Consider the following 20,587-nt stretch of genomic DNA (forward strand, 5'->3'; position numbering starts at 1 on the left):
ACTCTGATCCACAGCAAGATGCTCACCGGGATGCTGAGCCCAACCTGTGGGGAGATTTACCTGAACGGAGAAGCAGGAAGCAAGCCAAAAATTGGGGTCTGTCCACAGGACAACGTCCTGGTGAACAATCTCACTCCCAGGGAGCACACCCTTTTCTACGCCAGACTGAAGAAACCTGAAGAGACCAACGAGCAGGAGATACTCAAGGATGTGAATTCGTAAGGGATGCATTTTTTACTAGTTAAAAAAATAAATAAATGTGGATGAAATTTTCTCATTTAACGTTTCTTTTATGGTATCCGTCCCTATCTTCAGGATGTTATCCTCGATGGAGCTCGGCAGACAAGAAAGGGAGCCAGTGTCCCGTCTCTCTGGTGGCACCAAAAGACGACTTTGCGTGGCTTTGGCGTTTCTGGGTTCCCCTAAACTTGTCATCCTGGATGAACCAGGTGCGGGGGTGGATCCTGCAGCGAGAAGGAAAATCTGGCGACTGATAGACCAACATAGACAAGGCAGGACCGTTCTCCTCTCGACCCACCACCTAGACGAGGCGGACATGTTGAGCGACACGGTGGTCATCATGCACCGGGGCAAGATTCTCTGCTCAGGTTCCCCGACTATGCTGAAGACCACCTACGGCCAGGGCTACAAGCTGATCATCAATTTTCCTCTTCACGACCCTAGAGGGACGATCGATGGAAAGAGCATAGAAGGGGTCCACTCGCTTCTTCAGGGTGTTGTGCCCAACATCCGCACTGGGGATGTTTCAGGGTCCGAAGTTGTCGTTTCCTTGCCATTCCAGGGGAAGAACGGAATAAGGAACGAGTGAGAACGCATAGTTATTAATTATATATAATTTTTTATACACATGAAAATGTGTACAATTGTTCATTTCAACCCTCTTCAGCATCGCCAAGGCGACGAGGGTCTTGGAGGAGAATCAGAAGCTCCTAGGATTCTCTCACTACACTTTGGAGTGCGACTCCTTGGAGAAGGTCTTCCTCAACATGTGTTCCAGGGCTGATAGCGGTCTTCCATATTCGAGACCCGAACATGGGAGTGTGCAAAGCGTGCGTTCTATCGGTGGGTTGAAATTCAAGGGATGATTGAATTAAATTAATTAATGTAATTGATTTTACCGCTCTCCCTGTAATCATAGGATTGTCTCTACCTGCGGACCAGCTGGACCTGATCGTCGAGGACACCCCCGCCGAGCCCTTTGTTCTTAAACAAGGTTTTGCGTTGCTGAAGAAGAGGCTTTGGCACTTTTACAGAGACTGGAGGTCCCCCTTGGCTGCTCTAATTCTGCCGACAGTTTTCGTGGCGGTCGCCATGGGATTCTCCCTGATCAGACCTCCATCCCAGGACGACCCACCATTGGCCCTATCGCCGACGTTGTACGACACCCATCCAACCTATTTCTACAGGTACTAATACAATTTACCACATAATATATAATTTAATATGATGACGTTTGAACGCCTCATCTGATTTTCTTTTCAGCATCGACAACGGAAGCGACCCTTTCTTGAAGCACATTTCTCTTCAGCTTTACGACAGATTCGGCGACGACTACGCCGGGGCTTGGCAACTCCACCCAAACGTGGGTGACGTCTTCCTCGACCTGAAATCGCGAAACTACTTCATTAGTTTAACCGTTAGATGTAATTTAACGTTAATCGTGTTACAAGGGCGTTGCAAGATGGCGGCCGCGTCGCTTCCGAGCTGATTGCGGCTGATCGGTTGAATGGATCTTTATGCCACTTAACATTAATTGGAAATACTTTTTTATAGTTATTTTGGTTTCCACTTCAGGACACCGGGACCTGTGAATGCTTTGAGGGTCGCCAGGTTTGCCATGGACTCTCGCAACCTCTCGAAGGTCTTCTTCAGACCCTTCCCGGAAGACCAACTGCGGAGTGGATAGTCTCCACTCATCAGGAGTACATGGAAAGGCGGTGAGTTATTACTTTAAGGTGAAGTGGAACACGTCGAGGAACTTGATCAACGTCGATAAAGAAGATTTTTCTAAATGCCTACGTTGCTGACGTTCGTTTTTATATTGACAGCTGGGTCGAATTATATTGTGTATCGTACCAAATGGAATATTCCACCTGTCGTTTTCGTACAATAATTATAAAGAAATCGAAGTAAAACTCCAGAAATCCTCTGGATTCGTGCCTCCTGGGGCCCTAATTGACTGCGGAGGCACCCCCTGCGCCATCTGTGATTTCCAGGTCAATTAAATTTTCACTCAGAGACCTCGTATTACCATCGTTTTAGCAAAGAAGCGCATACAACACTTTTTCTGCCTTTATCCCGTTCAAATGCGAGTTTATCGATTACCAGAGTGTTCTAAATTCTCGTAAAATTGTCCTGACCCTTTCGATTCTCATATCAGAGCCTTCGATAATTGTATATTGATCGAAATATGAGAGCTCGACGCCATTTTGGTTCTGGTCTGAAATGAGTTAAAAAATTTGTTTGAAAAATCCAAATTTTCAATGTGTCAGGACAATTCTTAGATGATCAGGAGTGATGTGTCAAAGTTTCGGACGGTTTGGTCTAATACCCTTAAAAAAAAAGTGTATTCAAATCGACTGATTTGAAGGATGTTTCACTTCACCTTAAGGTACAGAAGTAAGTGCGTTATTTAAAGTAGTGCTTCGTCTTCAGATATGGCGGCTGGTCGTTGTCGCACATGGACGAGGAGCCACTCTTCATGGTCTGGTACAACAATAAGGGACACCACTCATTGCCGGCGTATCTTAACGCCCTTAACGAAGCCATCTTCCGAGCTTCCGGTGGCCAAGGACGTCTCACCGTTATCAATCATCCCCTGAAGTTGTCCAGCGACCAGCTGAACCGCACGACTCTGTAATTCTCTTCGGCATCAAGTAGTATAAATAGACATAACGCCAATGGTCGGTTCCATAAAAAGTGAGCCCAGTATCGGGATTCACATTCACGATCTCAGATTTTCGCTGATCGAACGATGCGAGCGCCACTCGCGGAAAATCAGGGAACTCCGATATACGTCACCAAGACACTTCCTACCGACGACTTGCCAAAAATGCATTTATTATGCACAAAATGGATTATTATTTATGATTTTAACGCGATAATTTTTCATTGGAAAATTTCATCGAGGAGGTGCTCTCGGCACTAGGTCGGAAAAAAAAAATCTGAAGATCTTGGACCCCTAAATTCACTGAGTTCAATGTATGGCGTTGCATCTCCTTACACTACTTTGTGGTCTTCAGCAATCTTCAACGATATGCCCTGCGAGATTTTGTTCCTTCGGGTGAATTTTCTCTCGGGAGAGCGGCCGGAAAAAGCATGGCGGCTCGTTTGGATAAATTTTTAATTAGCGTCCCACCGAATAACCCACAAAAAGCGCGGCAGTCTTGCGATGAATCGTGGCTCTTCAGGGTCCAGGAAAATGGCTGGCGAGGTTTCGCGGAAGGTACCTCGCGATTCCGGCGTAATCTCATTAACGATTCCTCGATGGGATAGTTTTTCTTCCCGAGGGCTAATGACGCCCGTGGGACGCGTTCGGCCGCCATTGCGGAACCAAAATGGCGGCGCAGGGAAAATCTCCGACTCGCGGCGCGGTAAACATTGTTTTTCGAGCTTACGGGATCGGGCTGTCCATCTCTTTCCATCTGCTATCTCGTGCCTAGTTTGCTTTATTCCTTCGACTTCAGCAATTTTTTTTCCCGCCCCCGTTTCCGGTCGAGGTGGCTGCCTCGTCAGGAAGTCGGATTTAGGCCGACGCGCGTAGAAATAGATGCCATAGAAACTTGGACAAACGTATTTTCTTTTTTTTTTTCTTCTCTCTGGCCTCTGAACGAGATCAATTGTGCCCATAATTATGAAAGTGGTCTAAGTCAAAATTAAAAAGAAATGAGTTTATCAGTTATTTCACGACATATTATTTCAAACGAAATTAATTCAATGTAATTTCGATACAAAAAATATATGACTTAGACCACTTTCATAATTATGGGCACAATTGAATGGTTCACGTAATTTAAGTAAGATTTCCTGCGCGCAATTAAAAATCACTACTCATTGCTCCGAGAATGAAATTTCACGGAGAAATATTCCTTTGAACGAAGTAACTTAGAAAAATTTCGTAAATTCGAAGAGTAATCATATAAACCGAAATAAATTGTGTATAATTCCGTGGAGAGGTTGCGGCAAATTCATTGGAGTTCATTTGAGGTGGATAATTATTCTTCGAGTTGATGAGGTGTTTTTTATTACGAGTGGTATTTTTAATAATTGAATTATGGCCAGATTTTTATTGGGAATAGTTTTATGTGCACGTGGTTATTTTGCAAGTTTTATTTTTTAGATTTAGTGATTTTGGGGTCTTTTTTTAGACTGCAGCACGTTGCTGATGTTGGGGTTGCTTTGGTGCTGCTCATCGCCTTCAGCTTAGTCGGTGCTCAGGGAGCTCGGGAGTTGGTGCGCGAGAGGTTATCCGAAGAAAAACGCATCCTCTATCTCGCAGGAGTGCATCCCGTGACTTATTGGACCGTCGCCTTCATCTGGGACTTCCTGGTAAGGCACCCTCGGGAACCCTCGCTCGATCCTTCCCGTTTCTTTACAGGAGTCTGGAGGAAGAATGCCGAGTCCTGTCTGACGCTGAGTCGCCTTTCTGCCATTTACAAAAAGGAAAGGGTTTGTCAGCGTCCTTGTTACCTTCTTCAGTATTGCAGAAAATGTGCCTTATTCGGAATTGCGGAAAATATTCAGCCTAATTCGGAATTGCGGAAAAATCATTTGCTAGCCTAATTCGGAATTGCGGAAAATATTCAGCCTAATTGGGAATTGCAGAAAAATCATTTGCTAAATTTTAGTTTCAACAGCGTCCTTGTTACCTTCTTCAGCATTGCAGAATAAGTATGCAGATTTGTTCGAAATTGTAGAGAATTTTTAGTTGAACTTTAGTTAAGTCAGTCTCCTCGTCACCTTCTTCGCCATTTTGTAAAATCATCAGCTTCGAAATATCCTTCCCATTAACGAAAATCTTCAGCTGTGTCTAATTTTCACCAGTTCTGCCTGCCCATCTGCAACATTTCAAAAGTCTTCAAACACTCCATGCCTTTCTCTTCGGCATAGCCGCCATCTTGATTGGGAAGAAATCTTCAGTTCCTTTCTCACTTCCTTCAGAATTTCGAAGCTCTTCGCCCTCTACATCATCCTCGACCCTGCAGAGGACATTGAGAACCGGAAGCCCGAATTTCTCGATTTAATTAAACCTCTTCAAGTTCACAGAAGCCAGCCGATCCAGTCTGGGGAACTCGGGCGTTAATTCCGATTTTTCTTCGTCCTCTTCGGGCAGACTTTACGGCCGCACTTGACACTTACAAAGAAACATTCCCAAATGTCCGCCTCCGATCTTATTGAGTTTCATACATGTTGAAGAACACAAAAATCTAAGAGACACGTGTTTTTTTATATCTGCAATGGTCCACATTTAAGGGGTGAAACAACCCCCCAAAGTTTAGCGAAAAATCGGTTTTTTAAATATTTTTCGTAGGAGCAATGGAGGGATTTCGACGAAACTTTGCATAAACGTATTCTGTATAAGGACGGTGACAACACAATATTGTTCAGCAATGTTGCACCCCCTCAATGGGGTGAACTACCCTTCAGGTGACATTTTCTTGTAATATCCATTAAACAAGCACTCCTACTTAAGTTCCACTTACGCGATGTGATTGCTCGCAAAAAATTAAGAAATACGTGATTTTTCCTTTTTGCCAATAAACATTTGCACATCTGTGCTGAACAATATTGTGTTGTCACCGTCCTTATACAGAATACGTTTATACAAAGTTTCGTCAAAATCCCTCCACTGCTCCTACGAATAATATTTAAAAAACCGATTTTTCGCTAAACTTTGGGGGGGTGTTTCACCCCTTAAATGTGGACCATTGCAGATATAAAAAAACACGTGTCTCTTAGATTTTTGTGATCTTCAACATATATGAAACTCAATAAGATCGGAGGCGGACACTTGGGAATGTTTCCTTGTTTGAGGGACTTACAATAATAAGTAAAAGCCCATACACACGTATATAAGACTTTGCACTTGCGCGTTAAAGAGTCATTCCGCCTATTTTAATATTCATTATCCTGGTGGAACTGAACCGTAGGAAAAGTCGTTGGGTTGGGAAGTTGGTCGCTGGTGGGACGAGAATCCACGACCTTAATATAAGAGACTCCCCGTGGTAATTTGGGCTAATTACGTCTAGATGGTAATCACCGGTCCGTCAGGACCCCCCACGAAGTCGTTCGACCTTGTTTCCACAGATTCCCGCGGTTTCTTCCGCGGAATCGTTCCTGAAGAACGCCGAAGAGCACTTCCGCGGGGGAAGAAACTACCACGGGGACCAGGAATAAATCCTCGAGTTTAATCCGCCACGTGAATTCCTAATTAAGGCGATGTGAAAGCGACATCTCAATCGTTTACGCCGTTTTCCTCCGAACTAAGTGCACCGAATCGTTCGAAACTTCACGATGCAAATATGGAGGCCTTAAATAAGGTCTCGCCACCCATGGAATTTATAAAAAGAATACAAATGTTAATAAAAATAATGGTTTAAGAAATGAAATTTTATGAGTATCAGGACCTTCTCCATGGCCTCCATATTCACGCGGCAAGGTTGAAACGACTCGGTGCAATTAGTATATTTTTTCCACCCTTAGTTTTAAGTTGCCTTAATTATTAAGTCGCGTTAATATTGTAAAATCAATATTAATTATCGATATTTCAGGTCTTCGGGTGCTCCATCTTCTTGGCGGTGGTGGTCTTCGAGATCTTCGAGCTCCCAGCTTACGTGGCGAGACAAAATCTCGCAGCAGTCTGTCTCTTGTTGGTCCTCTTCGCGTAAGTCATCAGGATGTGAGGTGAAACATTGCGTTAAGGTCGTTACCCAGGAAGTGATTAATAATCGAACCTTTCTCCTAGGTGGGCAATGATACCCTTCACACACCTCGCAGAAAAGTTGTTCGACGACGCGACCCTGTCGAACATGGTCCTCTTCTGCGTGAACACCTTCGTGGGGGTGGCATCCTTGGCGACGATCCTGGTGATCGACATCCTGGGGAAAAGTGAGGCCTCCAGGTGCACGAGGAACATCCTGCACCACCTGCTGCTCTTCTTCCCCCAATATGCCCTAGGAGATGGGCTGGTCAGGATGGTGAAGAACGACATCACGGCGGAGTTGCTGAAGAGGTTCAACATGGACACTTATCAGTCTCCTCTAGGGTGGGAGCTAATGGGTCTCCATTACGTCCTCCTAGCTCTGGTCGGAGTAGTTCTAAATCTGGCCAACCTGGCGATAGAGTGCAGACTCTTCCCACGTTGGACCCTGAAGACCGGGTCCATCTCCTACGCGAACCTGGAGAAAGAAGAAGAAGACGTCGCCAAAGAGAGGGCCAGGGTCGAGAGAGGGATGGACGACGACGTCCTGAGGACCCTTCGGCTCAGGAAAGAGTACTCCAGTGTGTATGGGATCAACGTGGCGGTTAGGAACCTCAGTTTGGGGGTTAGGACTGGTCAGTGCTTCGGTCTTCTGGGGGTGAATGGGGCAGGAAAGAGCACCACCTTCAAGATGCTTACCACGGAGCTGAGACCCACTTCGGGGAGGATCTTCCTCAGGGGAAGAGACGTCGGAGATGGACCCCTTTGCAGTGGAGAAGTGGGGTACTGTCCACAATCCGATGCTCTGGATGGCTTCCTGAGTCCCCATCAGTGCTTGACCATCCACGGGGAAGTGTGCGGCTTGAGCGACGTCGCCAAGGTAATTTTCAAATTTGAGACTAGACCTGAAGAGGTGGTCTTGTCTCTTTTACCTTTTCCTTCCCTCCCCAGAAAACGCTTTCATCCACATCTGATTTATTATAAACATTTTGTTAACGCTACTTTCGAGCAGCATCAACTCTGCAACATGGATATGCAGATTATAAGGAAGGTCCTGACACCCAAGAAATATTAATTTTTAACTTTATTTACATACATTTCCTTTCAATTTCCTATAAGAAATGACATTTCAAGGGTGTCGCGACTTTCGTTAGGACCTCCATAACCACGTGTTAAAGTTTGATAATTACTCGCTGCAGGCGGTTTGGGGAAAAGTTTTATAAATATTTCGACTTTTTGGTATGTATTACACTTTAATAACACCTTAAGTGTGGGTGGAATATTCTAGCACTGGGATTTCGACGAGAAAAATGTGTGTCAGTCCTGTACCTTGAAGAGACTTTAGGGTCGGCCATCTTGTTATTTCGTTTCTTAGTTCTACTTGGTATTTCTTATGCGAGAGGAAATGGCAATTGTTTTCACAGTTTCGCGGAATGTATTCGTACATTTTAAGGTAACATGTATATCTTAAGCTAAGTCAAGTCAACTTGTTTCAGGCAGTCGAGACCGCGCTGGTTAGATTCGACCTCCTCAAGTACGCCCATCAGCGTGTGCACAGCCTCAGCGGTGGAAACAGGCGGAAGTTGTGCGTCGCCATTAGCGTTATGGCGCCCTCGTATATCGTGCTCATGGACGAGCCAACCAGGTACGGGCAAACATAACCTACAAACCCCATACTCTTCCAGCCTCTTCTTCCGCGCCACTCCGATGTACCCCAGCATCCCAAATGCACCTAAGCAATGAACATGCTCTTCCGCCGTAACTTCTTATTCACAATTAAGGCGATGTGAAACCCACACGATTTGACTAAGCCATTTTATTATTCGAAGAATGTACCACAGAATAGTCTGAAATTTCAGCGCCTAACCCACAATAAGCCATGAAATGTCCCGGTAATTTCAAAATCTTAATTTCTCCAAGAAACTTGGTGCATGCAAAAATGTTTAAAAAATTGACATTTTCAAGGTATAGCGACACCCGATAAGTTTTATCCTTGTTGTCTTTATTGCTTAACTACAACCTGTTATATATTTATCATAAGAATAATTAGTTTTTATGAAGGCAGGCAGATGTATATCCATCGATGTATCACCTGTTGTTATATCGCAGTGTAATTAATCGGTATGATTAATTAAATTAAAATAATTAGACTGGGCCTGAGTTAAGGATTATTTCACAATAATTACTAAAATATACTTGTTAAGTCTAACGGTTTAAATCAGTCTTTTAATTTGGCTTCTCCCCGTTAGTATTCTCGTCAGCTCGTTAGACACCTGATAAGTGGCCCCAATTAACGTGTAAAAATTTCAGACAGATCGGCGGTAAGGCGAGAAGAAAAAAGTGTCTTTTTTTTCCTTCAAATCACCTCGTTCTTAGGGTTTCGCACCCCCTTAACGAATATTTTTTTCGTTTCAGCGGCATGGACCCGGCCTCGAAGAGCCTGGTGGCCAGGGCGGTGCACCAGGTGACAAAGAACCAGGGTTCGGTGGTGATGACCTCGCACAGTGTGGCGGACTGCGAAAGCCTGTGCAGTAAAGTGGGCATCCTGGCGAGGGCAGGACTCCGGTGCATAGGGAGTCCGCAATATTTGAAGCACAAGTGAGGATAATTTTCACATCGGGCGTGTTCTTTGCACTGCACTCTAGAAGTCGAACAGCTCCTAGTAGTTCTGATTAATTGTTTTTAAACCAGACTTCTACTGGGGTAAAGCGTACGGAGGGATGCAGCTTCGCGTTACGTTGTTCTAAATGAGAATCGAGGACTTCCTTCGTTCGTTGTAAAAAGCAGAGTGTCTTTTTTGGAGCCACGCAAGGACTCGCGGTGCCTCGGAAAATGTTGCCGCTTTGTGGAAGGGATACACATTTTTTTTCTAATTTTTACGTGATTGGTTCCTTGGCGGAGACGCCAAAAAATGTCGCCTCCCACGACCTCGGCACCGAGGGTAGCCAGGTCGAGTACGGCCTGACCATGCCTTTGTAAGATCACGTACCGTCCGAGGGCATTTTTTATGGTCCTGTTTACCCAACCCTTCGCAAAAGTTCGGTTCCTATAAAGGCAAACAACATTTGGCGGCGAAATGCACACCGTGAGAACGCGGAGAAAGTCAACATTCCCAGGATGGTGCGAGGTCTCGTGAAGTTATAACTATGTACTCTAATTACTACAAGTATTTTCCTTACGGACGTAACAGGGCGCAAATTGAATCCGCTTTCGGGGGTCGAAGGTGGCCGGGACGTATGATTGGTAGTGAAATCGGGACCTGGGGGGCAAAATAATTGATAGGACTGGAGATCGAACACTCGAGATAGCCGAATGCGCCGAACTTCAGGGCGTTCGGTATTCACGGAGCCGCCATTGTGCAGGGCGATACGTCAGGGCCGGAAGTTACCAGGGCTCTTCTCCTACCCTGGGGACCGGTAAACTTCTTACAACCCCATAAAGTTGACCCCGTAAAACCTTAATAACCAGTGCCGCCATCCGCGGCGCTGCGACGAACCCACTAGGGCTAATAAAGATTCCGCGTCTACCTCCTCGTTACCAGACCGGGAGGTGGATATCCCCTTTCTTCGGGGATTTCTCATTGGACCTGGGTAAATATTTTAGTCACCAGCTCGACCGAAAGTCCCTCGATTAAGGTGAAGTGAAACACGTCGAGGAACTTGATCGACGTCGACAAAGAAGATTTTTCTAAATGCCTACGTTGCCGACGTTGGTTTTTATATTGACAGCTGGGTCGAATTATATTGTGTATTGTACCAAATGGCATATTCCACATGTCGTTTTCGTACAATAATTATTAAGAAATCGAAGTAAAACTCCAGAAATCCTCTGGATTCGTGCCTTCTGGGGCCCTAATTGACTGCGGAGGAACCCCCTGCGCCATCTGTGATTTCCAGGTCAATTAAATTTTCACTCCGAGACCTCGTATTACCATCGTTTTAGCAAAGAAGCGCATACAACACTTTCTTTGCCTTTATCCCGTTCAAATGCGAGTTTATCGATTGCCAGAGTGTTCTAAATTGTCGTAAAATTGTCCTGACCCTTTCGATTCTCATATCAGAGCCTTCGATAATTGTATATTGATCGAAATATGAGAGCTCGACGCCATTTTGGTTCTGGTCTGGAATGAGTTAAAAAATTTTTTGGAAAAATCCAAATTTTCAATGTGTCAGGACAATTCTTAGGCGATCAGGAGTGATGTGTCAAAGTTTCGGACAGTTTGGTCTAATACCCTTAAAAAAAAGTGTTGTATTCGAATCGACCGATTTGAAGGATGTTTCACTCCACCTTAACCCAATCGGCTGAGGGGCGAACGTATAAACGCGGATTTCTGGGGAATTTGGGCGGATTCCGGCACGCATTTCAGTGGTTAGGTGGGAGAGTTAAGAGGAAGGAGGTGAGGGCACTTACCTAGCTATTTACTCTAATTGAGATGCATTACACGGCCGAGATGTACGCCGTGGCACTTTGTAATGCACGCGGCCGGGTGCTCGTGGTATAACGTACTACCCCATAAATATTTAACCCCTTGTACCTGCACTTTAGGGGACCCAACATCCTGGGGGATAGACTAGGTGAGCCACCCTCGACACCCATCGTCGATACCACCATCGATCATGGCCTTCCACCTCCTTCTTATGTCTCAGCTTGCCAAAAAAGCCAACGGAATTAATTTCCCGCAGTGTCTCGCCACACAAAATTGTCCCCTAGGTCTGACATCAATTTTTATTCCAGGTACGGCGAAGGACACATAGCCTTCCTGAGGTTCCGCACGCCGATGGACCCGTCCGAACTGAAGAAAGTGATCTCCAGGTATCTCCCAAGAGCCGGAATTTTTTCGAGCCAAGCACTGACGGTGCGTTTGTTGGTGCCCAAAAGTCAAGACTCAACAGTTAGTGAGATCTTCGCCGCTGTTGAGGGATTAGCGGAGGAGCTGAAGGCAGTGGACTACACGTTGACACAGTCCTCCCTCGACCAGGTGCGTAAATCAATTTAAAATGCATCCTCGTGTTCAGGTCGATGCATTTAGAGGCGACCTGCATGTGTACGGTGGAAATTGCGGCCTAATTTATACCACCAGGAACACATCGGACTAAGTTACCACCCGCACCGCCATTGTAGCAAAGCCTCCGGATTTACTTGAGCAAAGTAACGCCCCAAATGTGGAGGTTGATCAATAGTTAACGCACGTGAATCTCGGATAATTACCGGCGTTGCATGCGGGAGAATAGCCATTGGTGTGTGCGGGACCCCGAAGAGCGCCACAATGTGGTTGTGCATGATTACACCACCTCTTACGAAATGTCCACCGTTGATATTCATTGAAATACCGGTTTAAATAAATCCGACATTGCCTTTCCACAAATGCTTTGAGTTAGTGCGGTGTTAAATAAAACCTGGTGGTGGGGACGTACCGAAAGTCGGATTTATTTAATCCGGTATTGAACAGACCCGACGGTGGGAACTTAGTGCCTGGTTAATCACCAGTGGGCTTCCAGGATTTTGATTTTGGAATCATCCTCTATATTTGAAACAAATCCAGTCAGTTAAATATACCTTGGACGGGGCTCCATTAAACCAGCTCACGGCTGACGGATTCGCCCTAACGAGTTCGTCCTAACCTCCATTTCTAGGAGATTACTCGGTCCACGTGGCCAACATGGTCCTAGGGAAATCCCTGGGTCCATCAATCGACTCGCCAAGTTCGGTGAACCCCGGCTGGGTGAAATTCGTCTTCGCGAATGCCAATCGCGAGAGGGTTCTCCATTTCATCGGCCTCGTGTTCTAAGGTCGTGTCTCCGCCAGATGACGTACCGCCCGGTTTCCCCGCCAGGCGGCGCATCGGTCGGCGCCGTTCCTGGGGATATTAATGGACTCGCACATTACACCGATTGTCGTCGCAGATTGCCGTGGGAACCTCGAGGTGCGGACGATGCGTTAACCCATCTCGCGTTTCGCCGTTGTCTCTTCTCTCTCTCCCTCTCGAGTCTCCTCTTCCGTCGCGTTTGCTCGCGCGCACGTAACTACGAATTTACATAAACTCGTACTTGTACTCGGTACACGTGTCTCCAAATTCAATAGACGGGCTGCAGAGAGGCCCGATGTGCGCCATGCGAGGCCGACTTCGACACGTCCGCTTCGCGCTAACGACGATTCGCGAAACCTTGACGAAGCTCTGTTAACTCGAGTTTTCGGGAATCCCACTCGAGATGCACCACGTCATCTGGATTTCTTTTTAAGATCCTTGGATGTATGCGGAGTTAATGAGAACGGAGGATTTTGTGAGCTGATCAGAGTCTTGGGTGTCGAGATGAGCAGGATTGGTCTTGGTTTGTAATAAATAAATTTGTTCGATGGGCAAATATAAGTAGGGCAATGGTGTTGGTGTCTTCTAGAAGGATAATGATGCTGATGATGTTGCTATCTTGGTGGTGTTTTCAAATTTGTTCTATGAGGAAATACAAGAAGGGCAATGGTGTTGGTGTCTTCTAGAAGGATAATGGTGCTGATTATATTGCTATCTTGGTGGTGATTTCAAATTTGTTCGATGAGGAAATACAAGAAGGGCAATGGTGTTGGTGTCTTCTAGAAGGATAATGATGCTGATGATGTTGCTATCTTGGTGGTGGTTTCAAATTTGTTCGATGAGGAAATACAAGTAGGGCAATGGTGTTGGTGTCTTCTAGAAGGATAATGATGCTGATGATGTTGCTATCTTGGTGGTGGTTTCAAATTTGTTCGATGAGGAAATACAAGAAGGGCAATGGTGTTGGTGTCTTCTAGAAGGATAATGATGCTGATGATGTTGCTATCTTGGTGGTGGTTTCAAATTTGTTCGATGAGGAAATACAAGTAGGGCAATGGTGTTGGTGTCTTCTAGAAGGATAATGATGCTGATGATGTTGCTATCTTGGTGGTGGTTTCAAATTTGTTCGATGAGGAAATACAAGAAGGGCAATGGTGTTCGTGTCTTCCAGAAGGACAATGATGCTGATGATATTGCTATCTTGGTGGTGGTTTCAAATTTGTTCGATGAGGAAATACAAGTAGGGCAATGGTGTTGATGTCTTCTAGAAGGATAATGATGCTGATGATATATGGGTCACTTGGCCGGAAAATAGAGCTGGATGTCGATGGAGATCAAAAAGGTTCGGTTCGCCTTCTTGGGAGAGGCGGATGTCTTATTTAGAGGTCTATTCCTGTACCGTGGAATATTGAGCAGTTTGATAGGTAGTTCTCACGAGATGGATCGATTTAGTGAGATGAAGGGAAATAAGTAATCGAGGCTCCAGGGTGAGGAGAGGGCAGGGTGACTTATTTTTAGGGGGTTTCTAGGTTCCTGTTTATTGAATCGGTTTGTTTATAACGGGGGAAATGGATTCAAGTTTATAATAAAATTATACTATGTAGATGTAATGCACTTTCAGGGGTTGGAAGGTGTAGTGGTGGTGTTTCTGCATTTTGCATTAGGTTTCTATGAGGCCTCTTCGGAGATGGTCGATATCCGGTTCTAGACGCTTCTATTCCTGTCTGATGTATAAGAGAATCAGGTTTACGTCGGGTCGTTCCTCTCGTCTTGCCGGTAACTTCTCGGCCTGCAATTTACTGCACTTATTTCCAGGCCGACATGGTGATCCGCTTAATCCATTTACGCGGGCGCAGGCTGGACCGGGGATTAATTTCAGCTTAGAAATTGCCTCTTTCTCTGCACCTTCGGCGATGCAGGCAAATCCGCACCGGCTCGTTTTCACCGTGACCCTATAAACGGTGGGAGTCGAATTAACCCACGGTTCTGGTTTACTGCTTAATGCAATGCCGAGAGGGGTGCAAATTTTATACCTCCTTAGAGGTTTTAATCGTCGCCAACGCCCCCGCGATTAGCGTCTATCGCTTCTTCGGGCCGGCTACCTGTACCGTTTGGAGCACTTGTTGTGGCTTTTCCAAGAAATCCCGTAAAAATGCTAAGCCCTTCAGGGGCTTAACGGGATTTCGCGGTTAGGCGCATATACGCCCTTCCAACGTGGAAATTCGAGCCCGATACCGGCGGGAATTTTTACCGTGGATTAAGCGAGGCGGTTCAAAAATACCCCTTTTTTTGGCGGCTTTCCAAGCGATTCGCAGTCGAGGTCCCGTAAATACCGGAATCTGTGAAGAAGCTGCTCTTCTTGATTACCGCAGTTTCCTTACCAGCGCCGATGCGTCTACCACGACGGGCCCGCTGGGAATGCATCGCGCGGCGCGCACGCAGCGCTTATATACCCCCCCGCATCCCCTCCACTCACCCCGACACCACGTGACCCGGTGCCCCACTGCCCCCCTCATGAAATTTTTTCCCTAAAGAGACCTTTTTAAACATCGATGCACCGTAGAATTTTGATGTTTATATACATATGTACGCATATTAACTCATTTTTTAAATAATTCGACTTGGGGAGCTTTTTCGAGCATGTAATGGTGAATAGGTTTTTTCAGGGTGGGGGTCGAAGGGCCATCCCTCCTTTAACGGTTCTGTTTGCTTCCCTTTTTTCATGGGGTTTCTTTTACGACGCGTTTTCGAACGGGATGAGCTCTCATAAACATCTGTGACGAACAGAACTTTCACGTCGAGCGACTGCCAGAGATAGGTTATGACGATATGGAAATTTTACGATTCGCCGGGAGGGTTTTCTGGGGAGAAGAAGGGCCCCGGGGGTGGGACGAGTTATCGGATGCCCTTTCGAAAAGGGAAGGTTTCCGCAGAGGGGCGGGGGAAAATGTTGTACTTGAGGGGGAACCGAGTTTACCAAGCGAGGCGGCTTTATCAGGACGCGGACCACTTCCGGGATGCACATCCAATCGCCCCTTATCGTTTCATTTTTGACTATTCATGGAATTTTTGAAATACCAAGAAACTCAGGTATAGGGAAAACCACGCCGGAAAATATTCGCGTTCCGACGGTTTTGAGAGGTTAAGGTGATATGAAAGGTGCCGGAGGGTCTCCACACTTTTCTCCAAACTGAGGTCACTGAATTTTTTCAAACTTTACAACGTGATTCTGGAGGCTGGAAGGAAGGTCCCGACATTCTTGATATTTCAATTTTTTAAACATTTGTTGGTAGACATTGTCGAAAGTTTTTTGGAAAAATTTAATTTTATGGGTGTAGGGATTTTGCTTATAGTCTGTACATCCTGTCCGAAGGAATGATTCATTAACTTTTTTTTTATTCCTCAGACGCCACTTTCATATTACCTTAATACTCGAATTATCGACGGACGGAAAACCGTCGGGAAAACTGGCGGTGAATTTCTAGGTTAGGTCAAAATGGGAGGTTCGCTCGTTTTTCCTCGTTTTCTTTTTCTTCGTTTGCGGTGCACACGGTTCAGTCCTCTCGATCGGATTTTACGTGGACGCGTCGATCGAATCGACAAATCCAATTACTTGGTACAACCCCCACGACGCGAGGGTGTTTATTTGCAGAAGGACTCATCCGATTGGGCGCTGCCCGATCGCGCGTGCCTTAACAAAGTGCTTTAACAAAGTTCCCACGGAAAATTGGGGAGATTTCCTCCCGTGGGGAGAAACCGACGTATTTTGGAAATCGAATGCCGAATATAATCCCGTGGACGTTCCTTGATAAAGGGTTAAAGCCGAATTTCGCGAAAGGCCGCTGCGAAGTTTGCCGCTCCACTTTCCTCAAAATTCAAAATGGCGGCGCAGTTCAGACCGATCTCGAAGATTGGACGATTCTCCCTGAAAATTGTGTTTTTGGAAAAATTAGGACTGCAATATATTCCACGTTAATGTCTGGGGCTTTAAAAGCGAATTAATATACTTTTACATTGCGGTAATTATTTATATTTTATAAAATTGGTACAGCATATACCAATGGAAAAAGAAAAATGTTGTATCGGGATTGTTATTTTTAATAATTCTAGCTATCTCTTGCAGTATATATGAGCCGCTTAGTGCACACATCGACTAACTCCACTTTTTGAAAAATCTTAAATTTAGGGGTCAAAGCACTTGGTATTGTCATAACTTTTTATATTTATAATATCTTTCCTGATTAATAGAGATTAACACCATTAAACGGTAACATTTTTTTGGGCATTGAATAATAAGTAATTTATTTCAGAAGCCATTTTGATTAACTCCATACTCTAATGTAAATCGTAGACGAATACCTGGCAGTATAGTATTATTGGATTATCTGTTGCGGCCGTACATCGACGCTTTTTTTTTTACACAGTCGAAGATGCCTTCCCCCTTTCAACAATATGAGTAATAAAATCGCATCAGCAAACGGATAGAAAGAAGCGCAATGCAGACGGTAGTTAGTATAACAGTGATCTCTCACGCTGAATGTTACTGTATACTTCACCAATATTACACGGAATACATATTTTTTGGTCTTTTCAACATTACTCCCTGATTGTTTTTAAAGAACTAAATATTATACCGTTATAATCAAGATGAGTGAAACTAATAACAATGTGGATGTGGAAAGCAGGGATGATTCTTCAATACGATTTATCAGCAGAAAGTCTGGGGCAAGAAGACGTTTATCGTGTTTCTCGGATTCATCCGATTGCAACGGTACAAATTCCCCAACAAACACATCGATTGGGAGGAAAAGAAGTCGTAATCCTGATAAATGGGCACGAAATTTACAAAAGCATAACGGAACAAAAGGTTTGGCATACAGGAATAGGGGAGGAAATTTAATACCTGCAAAAACATTTGTCGATATAAAATGCAGACGATTATTTTTTGGCTATTCTTTCTTATTAATTTTATATACCGTTAGATGAAAACTATAACTGTATTTATGTATTCTACATTATATATTTGAAGTTATATTATAATAGGAATTTTAAAAAAGAATCTACATTACTTCATCGCATTACTCAACTTTTTCTTTTATGGAGTTAATCAATGTGTGCACTGAGCGGCTCATACGATAAAAGGGCTCGGTAAGGTTTCTGAAAATGCCGACTCGGAATTCTCTGGGGAACTTCCGACGCCATTTCAACTTTTGAACGGGATTAATAATTGCGCCGTGGTTAAGACTGCTCTTAAAACTGGCAAATATTGTACCATCCGGTACTCCGAGTGGCCGTAACTTTATTTCTCCTGTAAGTGAGCGTGAAAATCGGCCAAGTCGGAGAGCAGGTGAATACACGTGAGCTGAACTTTCGAGGAGAAAACTTCCCCGGAGAAGATGGAAGAGTTTCCCGAAGTTTCCGCTTCGCTTACTTGGGAACTTCGTTATCGATGATCGGGTGCGCTCAATACGAGGCAATTTCGCAAAATGGGCGAATTTAAGGAAAGAAGACCGAGAGGCAGCCTGGAACTTGGAATCCGAGAAAAAATCCCTGGGGGGTCTGCCTGGCCTAACTTCAAGTCTAAACATTTGTAATTGCACATCGAGTGACGAATTTTTTTAGTTTACTCTCGCATTTAAACCGTACACAAGCAATGACGATAAGACAACAAATAGGATTATTAATGAGAATATTAAAGAATATATTGCCTTACTAACTACTCGGAGTGTATTTATTTACTAAGTCTCGAGATATAGAATTATAATCTCCTCAAAAGACACCTTAGGTGTATAAAAAACACTTCGCCAAATACATTCTTGTTTATTTCTTGAATCGCAAAAATAATTCAAACCGTTATTTCTTTAATGACAAATGGAAATCAATTATTTTTGCCAAATTATTGTACATTTGGTTCAACATAATACAAGTACATCCATTCTAAAAATGATATTATCACAAAAAAGAATCGATATAATTACAATATACCAAGTTAGCGTCAGAGCTGCATTTCCGGGATGTTCTTCTTCCTGATTTCCGGGACAAATGTCTGAGGAGTCCATTTTGGACCTTCGGAAATTAATATCGAAACCTGTCGGACAGAAAGTCATGAAATCTGGAGTAGGCAGAGAAATCCCAATTGTTTATTGAGAACGTCCTGTCCTTTTTTTAGACTGACCAAAAACATTTTAAATCCGGTACGCGTGGACAAGCAAAAGTGCACTTCCGCTTGTTTTATGCATCGCTTTTGGGGGTTCGGTATAAAATCTCTGGGACGTGTAAACTTTTCAATCATGGCGTGTCGGGATCGTAAGATTCTCGTAAAAAAGCGCCCGGAAAAGTTTCCTTGGTGGATTTAACGTGGGTCCTTCAAAATTCCAGGTGTTAGTGAATTTCTCCGAGGAAGCCGAAGACGAGTCGGTGGAAGTGGACGTTTTTGGCCAGGGGAGAAGGACGAGCTTTCCGAACATGTACACCAGCAGAGATACCATCCACATGGAGACATTTTGAATCAAGGAAGTTGTCAAATATTCCAAGTATATACTCCAGTAAAGACCCAGTCCAAGATAGGATACCGTGAATGAAGAAATTAGGCAGAAACTTTACAGCATGCGTTCTGACAAGGGCGTCGTGGCGCCATTTTGAATCGGGGAAGAAGATAGGACTTTCAAACAAGTACATCATCTACAAGGATTTTTGATTAAGGCGAACTGGCGAACATCTCAAGTACCTCGGCATGTACTCCAGAAGGAGACACCATGGACATGAAGTTTCTGGATCAGGGGAGGTTCCTTAACGCGTACTCCAGCAAGAACGACATCCTCAAGTACTCTTCCGGGACATTGTCCTGGCAAGACGCGGAATATCGCATTGATCTTCCGTTAAGTTAGGGTATATAGGTTACTCCCGATAATTTTAGAACGAACCTCCTCCCCAGGGAGATTAATTTTTAAAAAGGCGCAAACCTCAGAGACGGGAAGTGTCGTGTCGGGTAAGGACGAAAATAATCCCACGATGCGAATCTTTACGAAACCCCGCGGGTCGACTTCTATATGCAGAAGTGTTATAAATAAATCCCGGCAGTGCGTTCTATGCAATTTCACTCGTCCCGGGAGTTCCATCAGTCGGGGAAAACGTTCGAAAAACGTTCGTTTACGGGTAAGGAAGAGATAAGGTTGAATAAGAACCCTCCGATAACGGCGAGACAAAGGGTGTATATTTTTGTAAGAAATTAGTTCGCAGTTTAGCGTCGACTCGTTCCGCCATTTTTCCCGTGGAGGGCATAACTTTCCAGACTTCCCCCGACTTCGTTTCCTCTCTTCCTTTGGGATCCTTCCCGTGGGATTCTTCCTGTCGAATTAATCCCCCTTCCTTCCGGCTCGTAAACTTCCTCCGTTTTCTCGTTTTCACTCCCAGTGAAACTCGCCAGTCGCATCTTGGACCGCCGACCAATCTCTAGTACTTTGTTATTTAATTAGACTATGTGTACACTACTTAGGCTTGCATTGTGATATTTTATACATAAATAAATACGTTAAACCCGCGTATATGATTGAGGACCTAACCTCTAAGCCGCTCCTCTTCTTTACGGCGGGATTACGCATTTCCAGGTTTTCCGTTACACTTTACGAATTATGGGCTTCATTGGAAAGGGTTCCTTGTACAAATTGCATCCTTTAACGACGGATTTACTTTGTTAATAGAGTCTGTCGACGTAAACGGGTTACCCTTGTTATCGTTGTGATCGAAACTCGACTTGGCGCGATTCGCTCCAGCTCTGGTCGCGTCTATTAACGGAACGTTCATTTTTCGTGGAGTTACGGGTCTAGGCGTAACGGCAATTC

At 44.6% G+C, this 20,587-nt stretch overlaps 1 protein-coding gene across 1 annotated transcript in view; it reads left to right on the top strand.

Moving 5' to 3' along the window:
* The window catches only part of LOC105698871, a 47,898-nt gene extending 27,608 nt beyond the window's left edge, over positions 1-20,290 (top strand). The window contains exons 37-50 of the mRNA XM_023433782.1: positions 15-218; positions 316-825; positions 908-1,083; positions 1,160-1,427; positions 1,504-1,603; positions 1,816-1,958; positions 2,677-2,877; positions 4,389-4,569; positions 6,792-6,904; positions 6,986-7,820; positions 8,437-8,585; positions 9,356-9,538; positions 11,675-11,918; positions 19,125-20,290. Of these exons, the coding sequence (XP_023289550.1) occupies positions 15-218; positions 316-825; positions 908-1,083; positions 1,160-1,427; positions 1,504-1,603; positions 1,816-1,958; positions 2,677-2,877; positions 4,389-4,569; positions 6,792-6,904; positions 6,986-7,820; positions 8,437-8,585; positions 9,356-9,538; positions 11,675-11,918; positions 19,125-19,253 (3,436 nt within the window). The 3' untranslated portion in view covers positions 19,254-20,290. The remainder of the gene's footprint in view (positions 1-14; positions 219-315; positions 826-907; positions 1,084-1,159; positions 1,428-1,503; positions 1,604-1,815; positions 1,959-2,676; positions 2,878-4,388; positions 4,570-6,791; positions 6,905-6,985; positions 7,821-8,436; positions 8,586-9,355; positions 9,539-11,674; positions 11,919-19,124) is intronic.
* The last annotated feature ends 297 nt before the right edge of the window (positions 20,291-20,587 follow it).

Source organism: Orussus abietinus, unplaced genomic scaffold (genome assembly GCF_000612105.2).
Source record: "Orussus abietinus isolate OABI.00-Male unplaced genomic scaffold, Oabi_2.0 scaffold29, whole genome shotgun sequence".
NCBI classification, from domain to species: Eukaryota; Metazoa; Arthropoda; class Insecta; order Hymenoptera; family Orussidae; genus Orussus; species Orussus abietinus.